At 41.4% G+C, this 20856-nt stretch overlaps 1 protein-coding gene across 4 annotated transcripts in view; it reads right to left on the reverse strand.

The window, feature by feature from the left end:
• Positions 1–20856, reverse strand: part of pdlim5a (PDZ and LIM domain 5a) — a 60604-nt gene that overhangs the window by 21081 nt on the left and 18667 nt on the right. Inside the window, exons 4-9 of one of the 4 annotated variants that reach the window (XM_035165670.2) lie at positions 5965–6004; positions 2688–2713; positions 1525–1545; positions 1414–1431; positions 816–988; positions 340–376 (exon numbers count right to left, since the gene is read on the reverse strand). In XM_035165670.2, the coding sequence (XP_035021561.1) occupies positions 340–376; positions 816–988; positions 1414–1431; positions 1525–1545; positions 2688–2713; positions 5965–6004 (315 nt within the window). Of the gene's footprint in view, positions 1–339; positions 377–815; positions 989–1413; positions 1441–1524; positions 1546–2687; positions 2714–4887; positions 5319–5964; positions 6005–20856 lie in introns of all 4 variants that reach the window. The other 3 variants (XM_035165669.2, XM_035165671.2, XM_035165672.2) reach the window with 3 other exon arrangements.

Raw genomic sequence — 20856 nt, forward strand, 5'->3', positions numbered from 1 at the left:
GGCTTAATGGATCAAATGTGATCCTTCCTCCGCCGTCTAGACAGGAAGAGCCCACACATCATTACCTTTGCCAGATTTACAGTCAGATTCTCTGTGGCTGCATCAATGTAGACTTTTACAGTTTGCATTACAGGCACCCAGCGGAGAGGGTTAAATGATATAACAGCATGAAAATGAAAAGAAAAACATTCCGAGATTTCCTGGAATAAGTAGTGTTACGCCAATAATGGAAATAGTCACACAAACAACAGAACAAAACAGATGAAAGGAAAACTGAGGAAGGCGAAAACATAAAATTGTGATTTTCAATAAGTCAGCGTTTTCATGCCATGCACTTACTTTGCCTTCTGTGCCTTTTCCGCTTCCTCATCTTGAGCTACAAGGGAGATAATGGAAACATGAATGAGTGTTTTGTGTCATGAAGCTTAGAGTATATTCAGTCAGTAAGACCCAATTATTCACAATTCCCTCTCATTCTCCCTGCCTCTTCTAACCAGCTGACTTCTGGGTGTTTATGGTAATCCAATAAAGTTTTGTGAGTGTCTCAATCAGCCAATCGTGTTCTAGGTCCCAGTGTCTACTATGCTACAAACAGCCTCACCCCCTTTAAAACTTGATGACACCATGTTGACTCTAATTTATATCGCATCCTGTTCTTTTCTTATTGTTCATGGGAATACATTTTGTTCCATTTTTTCAATTTAAGTATCTCCTGATTGAACAACCTAAGTAGGATCCACTGTTCTCAGAGACCTTGACGACAGCTAACGTGACGACTCTGCAAAGATAATGTAGTAACGTAGTCTGTAATGTACCGTGCTCGGTGCCAGTGATCTGAGCCAGAATCTTGAAGGATCTGGACTGGGTGGTGCCGGCGCGCGGGCGCCAGTCCTCGGTGTCCTCCGTTATGCGCTTCCTGCTGGCGTCGGCGTGCGTGGGCACGTGGTAAAAATGGATGTCTGTTTCCACAACATGCTTCCTGGGAACTCTGGAGGAACAAGACGGATGACATCAGCAAATGTGTTCTTAATTTTGCTGCCTCTCATACAGCGAACAAAGTAAAGAGATGAAGACTGTGATGTAATTTCCTCTGAGGTATTATACGCTATTAAAGTGTAATGTTTGAAACCTATAAAACATTTCATACTTTTAGAATGACTATGTATGTAGGTCATGAGATGCTCTATCCATCAAAGTGTGTTAAGAGGAAAAGGCATGTTTAGCTTGTTATTAGTAGTTTAAAGAAGTTTAAATGAATACACAGTGAATGTGTTAACATGATTTCTAATTGAGCTAGAGGAATTGTTAGATGATTACAGATTAAATAATCAAGGAGTCATGCTTATTAGACAAGAACAAGGTTTAAAAATGTCATCACACTTTGTTAAATGAATTTGGCTTCTCGACTGATACCTTGGGGCCTGAGGTTTTCTTGAAAGCCAACGACAGAGAAAAACAGAGAAAATAAGGACAGGGGAAAATAAAACGGAAATATTCATTGGACACAACAGAATAAAGACTTACTTCAAGATACTTTGAGGTCCACTAAAGGGAAGGTAAAGAAGGAAGACAAGAGAAGAGATAGAAAAGTGAAGATTTGATAAAGAGATGAAGAATTATTCAAGAGGAAAGTAGAACACATATGGACCCACACCTTCCAGTGCATGCACAACACAGAGACAGACTGTTAATCACAACAGTATGGTTCAATTTTCAAAAGGAGTCAGTTCTGTTTTGAACCACATGGTGGTGCTGTTGACTTGTCTTGAATTCTGCGAAGGTAGAGTCATTCATCATTCAGACAGTTCGGGGGAAGTGTTGAGATGTAAGTATGTTTTTAGACAAATGGTATGAAAAACATGCACTTTGGTTTGGATGAGTAATCAGCTTGATTGCAATTCAAACTGTGCGGTTTGTGTTAGCGTGATTGCATGAATAGAAAAAACACGACTCTCAACCACAAACTCTCTTGGCAGCAGCGTGCTGACAGGCCCGATACTAATTGGCTGTAAATAACTCAAGTCTGGGACAAATACACACACGAGTGCCATGAAGACATTTCTGGAACCACTGTAAATAAATCACCTATGAATACACACACACACACACACACATTTACCTAGCACATTGAATAGAGTGATTTACGAGTGTCTCTCAACACATTCTTGTCACAGCAGCAGCAGCTGTGGGTGTGGGAGTGTTGACAGCTCGATGTGAGCCTGGTCACACACTTACAGTTCCACGGGAAGTGTCTCACAATATACTGTAGTCTCTCTCTCTCTCCCTCTCTGTGTGTGTGCCACTCACTCAATATCAGTATTGGTCATTTATGCTGGGGCTGAAAATAAACTGTCGCCTCAGCACTCTGCGTCACCTCCAGAGGTTTTAATAATCTAAATGCGTGTGGGCTATAAACTGCTGCACTTGCATAATGAAAAAATATGAAATCAAGCAAACTGAATCAAAGCATTGGAATTAGTAATGTTGTTCATTTATGATGAGAAATGATGCATTGATGCACAACAGATGACATGTTTCATGCACAAAAGATCTTTCTGCACAAACTAATAAGCAAATGCATGCAGATGCCAGGATGAAGTATTCACACAAAGACATATACAGAGAGAGGAACAGGTAAAAAGGTAAATAGGCAAACAGTCATAATTTGACATGCTTCAGAGACTAACTTTGTGACTTGAGGACGTGCTGCAGTCTGCAAAGCAGAAGAACAAGGATTGAAAGGAGGAGAGAAAGACAGAGAAAAACTGACACACAACAAATTATTTGTGTGCCATTTTCTAATTAATAAATCCCCTCTGAAACGAACCACACAGCACATTTATAACATGCACACAAGCGAGCAAGACACAAGGGCGGACACATGCTGTCTCACCTCAGCAGCAGAGTAAAATAAAGAGAGCCTGCTGTATCAAAGTGGAAGTTCGATTATACATGTCACGGAAAGTGCTTTGTCAAAATAGTCAAATAGCCCAACATGCCTTTGCAACATGATACCCATTACTGTATATTGATCATCAGTGAGGGTGGATCTTTAAAGGTTCAGTGTGTAGAATTTAGTGACATCTAGTGGTGAAGTTGCATGTTGCAGCTGAATATCCCTCACCTCACCTTTCCCTTCCAAATGTGAGAACCTGTGGCTGCCTTCAGTTGTCATACAAACTCAAAAGGTGTTTAGTTTGTCCAGTCGGGGCTACTATAAAAAACATGGCAGCCTCCGTAGAGAGGACCGGCTCCCTATGTAAATACATATAAAGTATTTAAATACAAAGGGCCCATTCCAGGGTAAATACAACAACAATTCGTACAATTTAGATGAAACACACTAGTGAAAACATCACTAGGATTATTCTACATTCAATTTCTGCCAATAGATCCCTTTCAACCTAAATCTTACACACTGAACCTTTAAGTTGACCTCTGCTCAGATGAACAAAACAACTGTTACAGCTGAAGGGTGAAAAAAACTGCACGGATCATTCAAATGAAAAGAGAGAGAGAGGAGATAAAGTTTAATAAAGTAGAGATCTTATTAAATGTCAACTGTGATGCATGAAGGAGGCTATGTACCCGTCTGAAATTCATCTGTGTGTGTGTGTGTGTGTGTGTGTGTGTGTGTGTGTGTGTGTGTGTGTGTGTGTGTGTGTGTGTGTGTGTGTGTGTGTGTGTCTGTGTAAGATTATATTGTGCAAATCACTGGTGTCTGCTGAGTGTCACAGAAACAGAAACCACTGATCTTTTTGTCAGTGCATTTCTTGAGAACAGAGCAAAGAGGGAATGTGAACATGTGACTACGACAAAAAGTAAGAGTCAGAAAACAAGTCTATTCAGTCAATTGAGTGAAATAATCCTCTAGTTTTAGGATAAATCACTAAAGGAATGAATTTCAAATGGGCGAAAAATGGCTCGATGAAGGTGTGTGTACATTCTCATGGATTCAAGGCTGAATCTTTTACCCACTGGCTGATTTTCTAGAAGAGCAAACAGAATGCCACACAGCTTGTGTTACCGATGCAGGCTATATATACACAAACTTAGTCATAGCATCACAGCATAGTTATACTCACTATGCCTCTGGAGAGAGAGGAGTTGGGGTTGTGGCAAAAACCCAGGGAGGTGGTGTGTGTGTGTGTGTGTGTGTGTGTGTGTGTGTGTGTGTGTGTGTGTGTGTGTGTGTGTGTGTGTGTGTGTGTGTGTGTGTGTGTGCGTGTGTGGGGTGGCGGTGTAAAGGATGGCAGTGGACAAATCAAACATGATGAATCAACACATATCAAAATAAAAGTTAGTAATGTGTCCTCATACACCCAACCTTCAAAATAAAGGTCCAGTGGAGAAGTCCACATTCATTTAAGATATAATAAAGAAAAGAAACCGCCACGCAAAGTGAGTGCTTTGAGTTATCCATGTTGTATAACCGTCACACCAAGGATTTAATTTCTTATGATTTCTAGTCTTATTTTCATTTTTAAAGTGAGTGCTAAAGTCTTAAATTTGAAGATTTTAACCAACGACAACTCAAGGTGATGTTTTACAGCATGTTCCATTAGTTTAAGAGCCGATTTAATTAAAATTCCATCACTTCTCCAGTTTTCCATCCATCGCAAATACGCAGCTATTTAATGCCTTTCAGCACAAAGTTTCCCTCGCCAGGTTGCTGCAGTGACGTGTTTCCAGACTGGGAGCTTTAACTTGTTATTTTCTCAATGTCAACCAATCCAGCTGCAAAGAGCCAAGATGAGACTGTCGCATTCCTTACTATATAAAACAAGACTAAAGACTCAACGTTCAAAGCTGGAGGCGAGAACGATAGATAAAGCCAAAAGAACAGAGGACAGATTTGTTTGATTGGCTGGAGAGGCCGCCACTCACCCATTAATCTGCAGCGGCAGCGGCAACGCTCCGCCCTGACTCTCCAACAGGCCCCGCCTCTGCCCCATGGCCACCTCGCAGGCGTTCTCATTGGAATACAGGTTGATGGGTGTGTTATACACCGACGGCTGAGGCGGAACGAGGACAGGGGGCGAGGAGGAGGCAGAGGATGGGTAAGAGACAGGAGGTGGGGGAGGAGGAAGAGGAGGAGTTGGAGGACTGGCGTAGGAGGATGCGGGAGTGAAGGCGGAGGACGGGGACGGGATGAAGGCAGCAAAGGGCGACTGCGGCGGAGTGTACTCGCTCCTCGCGCCGCAGCCCCCGTAAGGTCTGGGGGTTTTGCTGAAGGGGCTGGAGGGGTGAGGGTGCGGGTGGGATGGTGGAGGTGGGTGGGTGAGGGCCACTGGTTTTATGATGTTTGACCTGTCATCCTACCAACACAAGGAGGAGCATGCAAATACACACACAAAAAAATAAATCACAACACAACACACGCTATACTGACGCCTCCCAGGTTATGATTTATGGATAAGTTGTTCTCCAAATAATAAACTTTGATTCAATTTAATAACAGCTACATAAAATCTTTTGAATTTTGAACCCCTAACCCTTGATTTCTTTGAATAGGGAGGCATCAGTATAATTTACAGCCAAACATTAATGTAGCATTGATGACAACATAAAATGGATTTCCATGCAACAAAAAGTTTGTATGGCACCGTTTCAGAAGGGTATAATAACTTAATTTCATTATTCAAAGAACATAGAACAAGGTACCCCAGGTGAGGTACTTTTTTCTTTTAATCTACAATATATCTGCATGGAAAAGTAAAGCTCCATTCAAGACCCAATGAAAAAAAATGTCAATACTGAAAAGGTTTTTATACTGTCATAAATTTGACAATTTGTCACAAGAAACTATAAAAAGTAAAGATTCCAAAATGAACAAGTTAAAATTCCTGCATCTCGAGTCACCTGGTGTACCCGGCCTTCATTAAACAGTAATATTCTGTGATTGTATAAATGGACTTGCTGTTTAACTTTCAGTTTTTCCAGTGACATGCTGTGTTACAGTACCTTCGGAGCCACAGCCGGAGGTTTGGGAACACTGGAGGCCCTGGAAAGAGAGAGAGAGAGAGAGAGAGAGAGAGAGAGAGAGAGAGAGAGAGAGAGAGAGAGAGAGAGAGAAGTGAGTTATTGTTGCACAACCACAATTTCTTTTAATTTCAATGTTTCTTCTATCGTTCATTTGATTTTCGTGCTTATTATGGATTTAAATGACTGTTAATCAACACCATGTGCGAAAGAGCAAGTGTTTCGTTGATCTTCACACAGCCATTCAAACCTGCTACTACCCTGCAGTAACATGTCGGAGGTGGAGAGACTCTGTGGTTCCTTTGAATTACAGCTGAACCTGAGCTCTCAGCATCGGGACCGATCGTTGAGAGGTTTCTGTCATCAGCTGTGGTACAGTCCAAGAGTCTTATTGTGTCTCTGTGTCAAACTGTGAAATCTGAGTTGCCGGAGCTGAAAGTTGTGGTTTCTTTCAGTGTATGTGTGCGTTTGACTCCAGCTGCTTTTAGTATAAAAGGCCTGTATCAATGTGAAATGCTTGGTGTTTGATAGTCTTTAAGCCAGCTGCTGAAAAAGGTCAACTGTGGATCCACGATCTGTGGCGATATCAGCTTAGCACTTCATCCAAATATTATTTTTTCCTAAGTCTACAGTGCTTCCCCCATGCCCCCACACACACTCTCTATTGATGCAAGATTAACTGAAACGTTCAATTTAATTACAGTAAAGCTGGGGTTGGCGACATACTTTTGGCGTTATTGACACCAATATTTGACCAATCACAGGACAGTTCAGAGAGAAGCTGCTCCTATTGGCTGTTCTACCAGGCAGCTACCCCTGCACATCCCTTTGATGGAAACCCGGCCCTGATACCGAATCAAAGAAATCCTGCAGGAAAGGTCGCAATTCCTGCTTTGGTAACAACTACCTACACTGCAAAACAACTTCTGGACTGACGGAGCAAAAAATTTGTGTCAATGTCGGTGGAGCATTTCAGAGATGGAGAGAACTTCGGGAATCGCATAAGCTTCAAGCTGGACTCAGGGCTCGCTGTTCATCTACTGGACTGAATTATTCTTTCTCTCATAACTTGTGGTGGTTCGGTTGGTTCAAGTGAATTTCCCAAGGTAAAAGGTTACAAACACGGGACAAATGATGGTTGCCAGGTGCATTACGACTTAATTGAGCGCGATATAAAGGGAAAAATACACTGGGTAATACAACTTAAAGGTTGAATACACTTTGCAGTAACCAAAGACGTTTAAATGTCAGCAGCCCCACATTCCTTTCAGAGCAGCGCTTTGAGAAGCTTCCTCAGGGAGGTTCATGTCCTTCATCTCTGTAAATCTGAACCGACAGCCTTGTAGTGGCTACAAACACGTCAGTCTGCAGGTACAGCTACTCAGACGCTCGTCCTCCTCCCTCTCCGCCGCTAGATCTTAAATGATTATAACACCTGTAGCAAAAAATGGCCATGAAATGAAGACAGAAAAAGACTCTACAACTCCCATAACTCGTCACAGTTACAGTTTAAGGACACACAGGTCAAATAGTAGCTTTCCTCATACCTGTGGATTAAATATCTATGTAATCCTCTAAAAGAAGATGATAGGTCCAACCATGAAGGTAATCACGTTTAAAACAGGCTGTGCACTGCCCTGAGTAAAGATTAAAACAAGTTTCAAACACGTTAACATGTCTCCCTTCTGTCCTTTATATATCAAAAGACATATTTTTGTGTGAAATAAGCAGCCAGTGTCATGCAGCAGCCAGGGTTTGTGATGTCACAAACCCAAGTAACCACCTGTCAACTTGTGGGTGGGGCTCAGTAGCTGGACAAGGTGGGGAGAGAGGAAGCAGGGGCGGGGCCTTATTTGCATATTCAAAGACCTCAGTCATGAAATGAGGAAGGAAGATGTAAAGTTACGTTTTAGCTTTTTATCACGAGTCGATTTTTTTCATGACAAACCTTTTGAATATTTAATTTTAGGGAAGAAAGAAGAAAGAAAACCCTGACTGTGGTTTGGTTTGACAATTGTAGTTTGATTTGTTTCCTGCCTGATACAGAAAGTCAAGACCAAGTGTTTCAGTGCAATTACTGACATCGCCTCACCTTTCACCTGAATTTCCTTTGTTTAAATAAGTTTCCGTGGACACACAATTGTAAATAGTGCAGCAAAGTCAAAAAGTCCAGCAACACCAAAGTGCATCGAAGCTGACATGAGCGCAGCGATTATCTCAGTTGCGCAACCACTGGCACCGAACTGAGGCATGTGGAACAGATAGAACAACACCAGAGAATCGGTATTTCAGCTATGAAATGGTCATCCCTGTGAGCTGTAGCTATAACTGGAAACACCAACATGGAAACGTGTTGGTGTCATATGGCAAGAGGGAGAAGAAAAAAAAAAGAGATCCACGGTGGAAAGGGAGCGAGGAGCAGTCTAATTTAATTCAGGTTTCAAACTTTTCCTCTGGGGATTTGAATATTCAGAGCTGATTTCATGCTCTAAACAAGCAACCTCACCTCATGTTACTGGAAACTGGTATGACCCAGAGGGAAACTGTTGCACACTGTAACGCGTTAACGCAGCAATAACCGAATATTCTTAAATGGAAATAAAAGCTGTTATCACAACACAAGGCTTCCCGCTGAGCTGGTGCACAACAAAGAAACGAGACCGGACAGCGTATCAGACACTTTGCCACAGGAATGTTTCTCCATAACTCAGATGTGTGAGGGTCAGAGAGTAAGTGGATGCAATAAAGACACTGACAGTGTGATAGTGACAAACATAACAATCCATGTGTCCACTCCTGAACAGCACATGGAGAGGTTTGCTGGGCCGTACATGTATATGTGTGTGTACTTCTCAGCACTTTAGTTTCATAGTTTAAGAGCAGCAGCTATAACATATGTGTTGGTTCTCTGATTTTGAATTTGTAACGGTACAGGTTCTGTGTTAAATATCAGATTATTTTTTCAAAGTCTTTCTGCTGCTTTTTGTGCTGACGGCTCTTTGGGTATCAGGATCCACACTGATCCAAACCATATACAATTAATTATAAAAAATATGACTATGTTGTTTGCTATTACAAAATATATCATTTTATAATATCTATTATACGTCTATTGAAATATTTGTCATCAGGGTTTGCATTGCATACAAACCCTGATGACAATATGCTGTCTTGCTCTGAGTTGTTTTGTTAATTAATCATTTTTGATATATTAGCTTTAAATAATATCAACATAAAATATATTTTCATGACACTTGTTAACTTTGTTAGATTTCCACTCTCCTCAACAATCCTTTCTACTTTAAATGTATGGACCCAAACAGAAAAACAACACCAACAAATAAATAAATAAGCAAAACAGAAATCCAGAACAACACCAGCACTTGACATACTTTCAACGGTATCATGAGGAATTCTTGTGTTGGAGGTTCAACTTTATTATACATTAATATTTGAGCCAATACTGTTTCTGTCCTTCATACATTGTACCAATATCTAATTTAAAATTGGACAATGCAGATTATTTAACATGAGCACTTGGATGTGTCATGTTCATGTGACAGATTTATCCATACAGGCTAGTTTCCATAATAGTCCTTAATATTGCTGTTGTCCCATGTATTACCATTCACCACATCTGGACAATATTTGCTTCTACATATTTTTATCTGGTTACTATTGTGTAGCTGTCTGAATATGATTAATAAGAACAAGAGAAAATAACAGTTCCAGGTCTCTGCAGGTTTTCCTACATTTATGCAGTAAACTAACCCGTCACAGAGGGGAGGACACCATCTCCTCTTCATCTCCTCTCAAATCACACGTACCCTCGCGGCTGTTCTCTGTTCTCAGTTGTGCATTTGTGTTTAATCTCTCTGGTCTATTCTTACTCGAGTGAGATCACTGACCGATGTTTCCAGGGCTGCACCCTGACATGCCATCCACTTCACCAGCGAGCGAGCAGCCACACTGAATCAATAAGAGATTGTTCTGTGTGTGTGTGTGTGTGTGTGTGTGTGTGTGTGTGTGTGTGTGTGTGTGTGTGTGTGTGTGTGTGTGTGTGTGTGTGTGTGTGTGTGTGTGTGTGCAAGAAGCAGGAGTGGTTTTAGTGGAGGTAACACTGACTGGGATCTGTTGGTAACACCAGTAGAAGCCGTACACACACTCTGTGCGACACAAACACAAATATAGTCACAAGGAGCCATGTTATACAGTATATGTGTCTAAAGGAATTTGACAAGTGGAACTGATTCTGTCACACGATGCCTTCATGTGACCTTGTGTTTACTTAAACCGAAAAAACTACCCACATGGGTTTACTCTGAGAAACTATATATATATACACACACACGCACACGCACGCACGCACGCACACACACACACACACACACACACACACACACACACACACACACACACACACACACACACACACACACACACACACACACACACACACACACCATGCATACGTAGCTTATATATAACTCCTTGCAATCATCTCTGTCTTGTTTGAAAGGTCACACATATAATTATATTTCAGCAATAAGCAGCTCTTAAATGATGTGTGCTGCCACCGGACTGACAGACTTTTTGAAAGCAGTGAATGGACAAAGGCAGATTAACGAGACCGATTGCTTGTCGGCCCAGGAAATGTTAACAGGGTGGTGCACAGGCTACAAGGATCAGTTTGTGCACTCAATGGCATCTGCACCAAGGTTTAAATGAACACGCACACGCACACGCACACGCACACACACACACACACACAGCAAGTTTGTCCAGTTTTCATCTTAGATCTGCACCTAGTTTGTCTTGGTGAGTTACTTTTGGCATCTATTAGATGTTTTTGGAATGATCTTATCCAGCTCTTAAAACACGAAAAAGTATTCTGACCAAAAAAACTTTCAACATTTGAAAAATTAAGTGTTGTCATTTTTTAATAACCAAAATTCATTTTTCTCTTGTTCTCTCCTGTTGCAAACGCCACAACACAAATGCCAGTAAGTAAAAACTGATGTGAATCCTTTTCGGATGCTCCAAGCACCTGTCCCGTAACACTTGAAATAGACAAGCATCAAATTCTAAGCGGTGGCTAGATTGACCTGGTTTTCTCAAATGCTCACTGGACAGCAGTAAGTAACTCTGCTAGTTTCACTATCCACATCCTCAGTCGCTCACCTCCGTTGTGGTTGTGTTTCCATTGTGTGGCTTTTGCGGTTGTGTTCTGGTTCTTGCATTTGTGTTTTCCGTTAACGCGCTTGTGTGAGAAGTCAAAGGGATGAAAAACATACAGTAGTGAAGAAGAGTCAGGGTGACATTGTGACTTGACATGTTTCCTTTCTTAGTGTGTCTGAGCATCAAGGTCCAACTCTGATAAGATCAAACTTCTTTCCCACGGGACCGAGCTACAGATCGGAGCATGAAACATGTGATTCAGAGAGAGCCAGGCACTTACTGTGCAAACTGGTAACTCTAGCAGCTTGGTAATTTATGCACAGGCACAACTGTGACCCAGGGCCGTTCACTGGAAGCTCTAACTTTGTTTATTCAGTCTTGATTAAAATTTTTCTTTCCTTCTCAGTTCTCTCTATATTCCATCTCTGCACCTTTCTATTTCTCTCAGCTCTACTTTAATGACTTGGTCCCTGCTGCCTCTCATGCACTTTGCCCCTCCCTCAAATGATGTCACTCTTTTTTAAAAAAAAGTGATAATGATAATTAAAACAAAGTCTCCTGAAATGTATACAGTCCTCATTCCTGAAGGACACACACACACACACACACACACACACACACACACACACACACACAGAGCACTTCTGTATTTATTTCTTCTTCTGTACCTTATTAGGGAAAAGAGAACAGTGTGCTGGTTTGGTTTCAGGCCCTTTTCTCTCAATTTTACCTTAAACTGAAGCAGACAGACCAACGTGACCAGGAGAAAATGCACCACTAAGAACAGAGTGACTGGCAGAATCATTGCCACGTGTGGTTCAGCTTTTCAGTGTTTAATAAGTGTGTGTGTGTGTGTGTGTGCGCGTGTGCACCTTTGGTTGTCGAACTTAAAGTAGGTACGATGCACTTACACACTCAAAGTAAGAAAGAGAGATCATGAGTGAACGACGGCTAAAGCCCCTGATTTCACCAACTGGTGTAACATTCTTTACGGCTACGATTAGATCCTTAAATATATCTGTGTTATCTCTCTGTAAGTTTCATGACCGTAGTGTGAGTTTATCTAGACATGGCCTTGAAATAGATCTGGAGGCTGAGTCTGTCCGACTTTATCAGTCCTCACATTAGCAAGAGCATCTGAGACAGGGGTCACCCACAGATCACAAGTACTGTAGCTCTGTGTTCCGTGTGTGTGTGAGCTCCATGGCCTTGTCTATTTGTGTGTGTGTGTGTGAGTGTGTGTGTGTGTGATCCTCCCTGTTCGTTATCCCCTACCTCCCACCACTATCTCCACTGAGGCCTCAACAGGCCTTTCAGCTGGTGATGATGTCACATGAGACCCTGAAAGAAGTTTTGACACTTACCAGACCTAAGGAACTGAATATGTTAAAACTGCAGCGGTTTCACTGTAAAAACATTACTCAATTAAATAAACTGAGAAAATTTGCTTTATGTTACTTGAACAGTCACAGTCACAGGCAGAAGAAACATTTATTTCCATTCCACTGACTTGCTTTGACTGTTTTCACGACTGTGTTTCCACTTGTGATGGTAAAAATCCACAGTGGTTCACATGAAGATTCAACACAGACCTTTAGCCCAAAGTCATTATTTCTCTCAGTTTCTCATTGACTTTCTATTTCACATGAAAATCTGTGCAACTCAATTACATGCGTGTCCTTTTCTGTACTGTGGTTCACCCCAGAGGGAGGGAAGGACCTGACAGAAAATGCCTGAACATATCGCAACTTGGTTTCCTGTGGTAACACACCAACAAACAAGCACGTTTAACAGCTCACTTTCTAACAAAAACACGCAGCAGTAGACCGGGACTCTGAGCAGTCTTAAAAGCAAACCATGAGGGGAAACAGACCCATTAAGTTCAACCCCACCACGGTAGGAGAGAGGAAGCAATGTCTCCAACAGCCTGCAGGTCAACAGCGCTGCATCAAAACCCCAACAGAGCACAAGGAGCAGGGGGAGCAGAGCGTCCATAACGAATACTTACCATTCCAGTAGGAGGTAGGGCCAAATATCTTATTGTTGCTAACTTGTTCACTAATTAAAGGTTATACAATATGAAAAAGTGGATGAGAATAGACCGTACGAGGACAGACATTTGTAAATAAAAATAAAACTAGAATGTGGCCAAACAGACCCTTTATGAAACTGCATTTATCTACAACTACAGTTTTTTTTATCAAGATTCAAAAACTATTCTCTGAGAAATCTACGAAATCTGAAAAAAAAAGCCTTTTCTAGCAATGTGAAAGAAAGTTTAAAAAAAGCTTTACATACTGCTACTATACATATTTGTTTGGACAGTGAGATTTATTCTAGATCAAACATTAGATATAAGATCTCATATAGAAGAGTTACTGTTCTGACGTATACATCCAGTGCCAAACTTTATATCATCATAAAACAGATGAACACTCGAGGTACAGTTACAGTGTAACTCTTCTTAGATGTTTTCCAAAGACCATAAAACTATCATTAATGCAAATATATATCTTTTAAAGGCCTGACGACAGATGTTTTCTTTTACATGAAACTGTAATGTAACTGTTTAGGTTTTAACTGCGGCGCGTATAGGAGCGGGTTAGACTTACAGTCTGCCCTGTCTCCTGAGTCACGGGGCAGTAAAACCATAGATGGGATGTGTTGTCTTTTGAAATCTAATTTAAAGTTTTACAGCTTTGTTTCACGGTGGACTGAAGGAGAGGGAAACCCCGTACATGTACACAGAGGAGCTCTCATTGAGTTGTTGAGACAGACACACAGACACAGGGAAAAGCAAATGCAGTAAAATAAAGTTACACACAAATAAAGTAAAGTAAAGTAAATACAACTACATTTCATCTGGGTTTTCCTCCCTACAGCACTTTTCTCCTTGTTAATGATTCTTGACCTGATAATGACCCGTCACCTCTTTGCTCACTTCATTACACTGTACTCCACTGTTTAAAAGATTTAAAGCGTAATTGAATAAACGAACCACTCAGCCGTAGCCAGCCCAATTGGGAAATACAAATACGAAACATTCCCACACTGCAACCACACATGGAAATCACAAAACCGATCTTTCTTCTCTCACTGCAGCTAATTGACAAACACACTTTGACAATCTTGACGAGAACCATACAACCGGAGGGGTGGAGAAACACCAGTCCGATCCCCCAGAGCAAATCCGATATATCAAAGTCTCGTCAGGGCCATCGGACGTATAAACACAGTTAAAAACCCGGCACAGTCAAAGCCCCGGTGAGATTTCTTGAGACTCAGATGAAGATTGCATTGTTTCAAAGTGTGGGTCCTGGGAAAGAGGAATTTAGGAGTCTCTGCCTCGAAGGCAAAACCCAGTACATGCTGGGGCTCTAATGGTACTTAGGGGCCCCAAACGAGATGAGGACATCCACATGACGGGGTCCTGGATGGGCTGAATTAAAGCAAAGATTCAGGATTAACAGGCCTTTGGTGCTGCGGTTTTGTAAGATCTATTCAACACCCAACAACGCTCTCAAATTATGTACTTAAGTAAAAGAGAAGAAAGAGTTCTATTTTCTTATAATTTTAGTGCTGTCTGCTTTACGACTTCTTTTTCTCTCTCTGGCAGCTCACTTATTTTTGTAAGGCAGCAAAAACAGAATTAGGACGGTACATCAAGCGAGACGAAAGAAAGACAGGGTGAAGAGACAGCGCTGCAGCGGCGTCCAGCACTGAACGTCAAAAATGATCCACAGCTGGACCAGGAAGTGTTTTCCATCATCAACATCTGGCTTTCGCTCTGCTGAGAGGGTTATGGGTATTGATGGGTGTCAGTGTCGCTCATTCAGATTCACTCACAGATGAAAGATTTACTCTCTTATATTTGTTGCCCGTGATTTTTTTCCCACACATCTTATTTTTCATTATCTGTTGAAAGTTTTCTGTTTCTTGCTTTCGTTATCTCTCTCTGGCTGTTTTCGCGAAAGCCAAGTTTACACTACTCGACTTTCAAAGTGGGCGGATCGCTGTGCAGTTCACACTACACAACTTCCTGAGGTGTCATCGGGAGTCTTGAAGTCGCGGTGAGTTCATTCTCCGCGGCTGACTGGCAACAAGGGATCCCACACTACATTTAATCAGGAAAAAACACACGTGAAAAGAGACATGATCGCAAAATGACACGTCAGGAGGCTGGAGGAGGTGAAACGCTTCCGTGGACATCACGGTTGTGAAGAATAAAGAAAGATTGTCTCGGGCTGCATGTTTTTGTCAGAACCAGACCTGAGAGGAAACTATCTGAACCCTTTGAAGAGTTCACACAAAGCAATTAACAACTGCTGACTGAGCGCCAATCGTGGGCTTTTGTCAACGACTTGCAAAAACTCGTCCGCAACTGGCAAATCAGGCTGAAAATGGTGCAGCGTGAACTCGGTTTAACACACAGTACATAAATAAAGTGTGTTTTCTTTTAGTCATGTACATGCAGTATGTTGGGTTGTGTCCTAAAAGGAGTCATGGACGTGTTTAAACCTCAGGATTACTTCCTCTGCCTGAGCTGGACATGGTGTCATCTGATTATGTTATAAAACCAGGGTGAAAATAAATACACAGTGATTCATTTGGCTGAGTCGACCTGAACTGATAACACAGAGCGTGGACTTCAAGATGAGGGAGAAAACAATGAAAGATAACAATCTGTGTGTGGGAGTGTAAAAACATGTTGATTACAATTTATTATAGAGTCGTTTGTAAATTAGAAGGTTATTTTATTTGGGGGGGGGACTGTGCTGAGTCTCCAGTTTGTATTCTGTGACCTGCACCCTCAGTGCTTATGAGATGTAGCTTCTTATTTTGCTCTGTTAATCAATCCAGATGATTCCTCACAAGGTTCCAGCTGTTCGCTCAGCTACCATTCAACACTGCTGGCCGGACTAAAGATGAGTGCGCTTGGCGTACAGTAAGATATGTTTGGCGAACGGCGGAGAAGAATTAAAACGCAGAGACAGATGAGCTAAACAAAGTGTTCTTGGCCCCAGAAATATCTGTGGGCTACCTTCACAGAGCCCTGATGTTCTGGGATTTGTGTTTACCTTGGCAAAAACAACAGACTAGCAGAAGACAGGCAGAGACAGGTGTGGCGAGCTGTAGCTGCATTCTGATGGTATTAGGATATTACTGGCAAATACTCCATGCCTCGCCACGGAGGATGGCCATCGGTTTTAGATGATCTTTGGCAAATACTGCAGCGCAGTGAGAGACAGAGGCAGGTGAGCCCGGTTTAGCTCTCTTGGCTTTGGAGCATCTTTGGCAAATATCGCAGCTGATTAAGTGGCAATGGCAGCTGCACTGCGAGTGTCTATTAGTGTTGGTCAGGATTTACAAAGAGCTCTGATGTCTGCAGCTACACAACAAGTCCTCCATGTTATAACTGAGCAAGCCATTAATATACTTGTTATATAAGTATGTGACACATTCGGATTCATTATTAGTATTACCTCCACCGAGGAGGATATGTTTTCATCTGCATTTATTGTTTGTTTGTCCGTTAGTTAGCAGGATTACACAAAAACTACTGGACACCATAAATACGATATGTATTTGTGTATTTTATATGTATATTAGTACAAATGGCAATAATAATCCTTGTGTGGTGTTTAAATACATTCTTCATGTTGGTCGTATGTATTAAAGTGTTAAGTTATCATATCATAATATCTATATTATTACATTATCATTATCAGTGATAGTAATACTGCTAAAGCCTGTGCCAGAGATACATAGAAATGATAAGCCAGTCATATAAGCTACTGATAACATGATAGTTCAATTGATCTCCATTAGCCTCCAGAACAAACAAATCTAATTTGTATGATCTATACCAGCGTTTACAGTAATATCATTTCACCCTGGAGGCCTCAGGGTTGAGCGCCACAGTATTGCAGGGTCGCGTCCTGCTAGTGCTGTGACAAAGTGTGCCCCTTCATAAGCCTCTATTGGCTTTGAAGCACTTTAACAGGCCAAATATTTGCCCAATGTAGTTGCATTAGCGCAGGTATTTGTGTAAAAGCGTGGTCTCTCCTGTTTTTGTTAAAAAGGGAATCCAATTATCTCTCTTTTCTCCGAGCCAGACTCATATAAACATGCTGTTCTTGTCCCTCCCAGGTCAGCAGAGAGCTTGCTGCTCATACTGGGTTTCATTTCAAAGGGTGAGCTAAAAACAGGCAATAGATCATTCGATTAAAGTAGCAGCCTTGTGTACAAACAGGTAACCGACCCAGACCTCCAATTCATCAAATGACAAATTACGTATGTAAGCGATACTTTCTCACATATCTGACGCGAGTCTGAGGTAAACATCAATGCACGTGTGTGTGTGTGTGTGTGTGCCTGTGTTTGTTGGATACGTGCTGTATCAGCATATATGCACATAGGGATCTCATTGTCTCTATTCAGAAAACACAATATAAACAAAATAAAAACATATTCCCCCACCCTACATAAACTTCCCTCATCCACACAGGAGCCAACTACTCAAAATAACTTCAGCAGCTGCCAGTGTGAGATCTGTGTGTGTGTGTGTGTGTGTGTGTGTCTGTGTGCCCGCTTGTTAGGAGTAAACATTAAGGTGTACTGTAAACCCCCTAATGATCATTTCTACTATCACTCTTTGCCTCTTTGCATGCAACATGTTTATTTGGATCCCCATTAGCCACTGTGTTGTATTAACCTACTGAGTGAGCAACATCCAGAGATGTGTGGTGAGCTCAACATTCTTGATAACGGATTCGTGCATTTGTGCATGTGGTCCACACGTCAGTGCCACCACCACCAACAACAACATTACTGCAATCCACAGTTACCGCACATTCACAAAAGATCTAATTGTGGCCTGAACTTGTGACTTGATGTGTTGTGATGTGAGGGCTCCGCCATGGAGACACTCAGTCACAGAGAAAAGCCTCGTCAAACACTGTAATTATCCCGTTTGAGGTCCTTTCAACAGGGTGAGATCTGCACTGTTGATAAAAAGAGAAGTGGATCCATTAAACTCAGCTCAACACAAAAGATGCTGGAAAACCTTTCTTCTTGGCGTGAGAGCCTGTTTATCCAATCATGCGTTTGTTTGCCGTGTACCATGATGTGGCCACGTACATGTGGGTGAGAGCATCAAGTCCACTGGGTTTCTTTTTGTACCCTTTAACTCCCTCAAACACACGGGGACCTTGGGACTGTGCCATTACTAGTGAGTAACACTCACATGCACACAGGCCCATTAAATAGTCAAATAGGCTTCAAAAAGACTGTGGGGAATAAAGCATTTAGCCAGACACTGGCAGTTGAAGTGCAGTGAAACACAAGGGTGGTTTTGTTGAGGCCTGGGATGATTGGTCGAAATTAACAGTCTGATACTTTGGTGAAACTCGACAGAGAATAATTATCGTTAAAGAGCCTCATTGGAGCGTTGGAACGTTGTGATCGCACGATAGTGGGAGAGATTCAAGAAAAAGCCATCAGCTGCTTTTATAACTCCTCTGGAACTTAGAAATGTTACTCCTTTATGTAAAGCCCATTTCAGACATGAACTGTAGAAAATGTCCAGAAAATTACGAGTTGCCTTTCTCATATGCTGGCTGTTTGGACTTATGCAGCAGGAGATTGTCTCAATCAGATGTGATCACAAAAAGAAGAAAATGGCCAGTGCATTCAGGCAACGGGTAGAGGATGCAGGCGGCAGGACATGATATATACATTTCACATGGAATCCAACTTGAATCACATCGTCTTTCTCAAGTTTACATCTTTGTCTGTGTCTTCATCCTGAGATGTTTCTTTTTTCAGTTTCGCGTCAGTAACGTGTTAGAAACCTCATTAACAGGCTCACTCTGCCGCTGTAAATTACAGTTTCCTGCTATATTCACACTTGGACATTTTCTTCACAGGGGGCTGCAGGAAAAGTTCCAAAATATATCTGGAACAACTGACTCGGACATTTGTGCTCTCACATACAGCACCTCCACAAAATCTCAGGAAAATGCCAGGACGTCAGTTCAGGTCTAAAAACAGCTTTAGTTTTCACTTACACCCTGTTTTAAAACTTCTGTGATTTCTATTCTTCTTTTTCATTTCCCATGTCCATTTCTCAGTCTCTTGTCTCTCCTCCTTCCAGTCTTCTCTCCTTTCCCATGTCGGAGGGGACATTCTGCTGACCTTTTGTAATGTTCCATAAAGTTTTTTTTTAAAGGTGACGAATGACCTGAACCTTTACAGAACATTGAGGATGTTCCTAACACGTCCTATTCTGGTTAGGAAAGTGGTGCAGGTCAAAGTTCCCACATGACGTCCCATTTTGAGTATTTTATTTTATATTATAATGTTACAAAGACATTTGGTATGTTAACAGAACATATGGTCTCCATTAAAGTTACTTAATCAGAACGTGTGTGGGTCCAGCCCAGGTAGATATTGTACATACAGTTTCTAGCTGGGTTCTGTGTTTCTCTGTTGAAGCTGCAACAATTAGTTGATTGAAGGTCAATTAATTTAATTTCGATTTTCATATACATATAAATATATTTTAATTATCTTACTATACTATAATTTAATGATACTATAAACAATATAACAATAGTATAATTCAAATTGTATAATTAATAATTTTTTTAAGCAAAAACGCCAAATATTTCCTTGTTCAAGGGCCTTCTATAAAACCAATCTGCATATGAAATAACAATTAAAATCAATGCTAGTTGCAGCTCCCATGACAAGATTCAGTTGAATGTACCAAAACCTAACCAACCAGCTCTTTGACTATTTGTGTGTGTCAGTGTGTGTGTGTGTGTGTGTGTGTGTCAGTGTGTGTGTGTGTGTGTGTGTGTGTGTCTTACTTTTTTAGAGTTGTTTGTGTTTGATATATATGTTCAAGTGGTCCACATGTGTTTGATCTCTCTCTCACAGTAAAACAGTCCGTCCCGCTAACAAGATATTAGTTGTTTTTGTTGGTCTGAACATATGAAACTCAGTTAGACACAAGAGATAAGAAGGGAAAAATGATCCGGTGAAAGAAGATATTCCAAGAAACTCGGCTGCGTATTTCTGTCAGAACTATCTCATGCAATCTAAGAATCTAAACACAGAGCAGTGATGTTTGAAGGTTCTCGGCCGGAGCCTTCACGCACGGTGATCGACGGTTTACAGAAACTGCAGAAGTTGTGAGCCTTGGAGAATCCATCATGGATTATCTGTGGCATGTTACTTCCTCCATTTGCCTGCCTTGACTTATTTTTATTCTTCTTTCAGCCTCACTTTCTTTGGAGGAGAGCTGGACACACACTGTTTGACAGAGAGTAACAGCGGCTGTGAACCAGGGGTTGGTGTTTTGACAGGTCTTACTGACAGGACAATGCAGAGTGCATTCCTAGACAGAAGAAAAACTCTGGCCATGATTGAACTGTTGAGTAGAACAACAAACACGAGGGTATGCTACTTCTCTCCATCATATAAGACAAAACTAAATTATTGCACTGTACTTCTGATTCATGCTGTGTCCGATATTGTATATTCTTATTTAATGCTGTTTTTGATGTATATAGTGAGTATTTCCATTGAGTATCTGGCTCTAAAAGGTTTATCCCCAGCCGGCTGTAACATGACCAACACACTTAAATCCATGCAATTCATTTTACACGACAGACACTTGTGGCTGTTGCC

This window comes from Hippoglossus stenolepis, chromosome 9, assembly GCF_022539355.2.
Source record: "Hippoglossus stenolepis isolate QCI-W04-F060 chromosome 9, HSTE1.2, whole genome shotgun sequence".
Lineage (NCBI taxonomy): Eukaryota > Metazoa > Chordata > Actinopteri > Pleuronectiformes > Pleuronectidae > Hippoglossus > Hippoglossus stenolepis.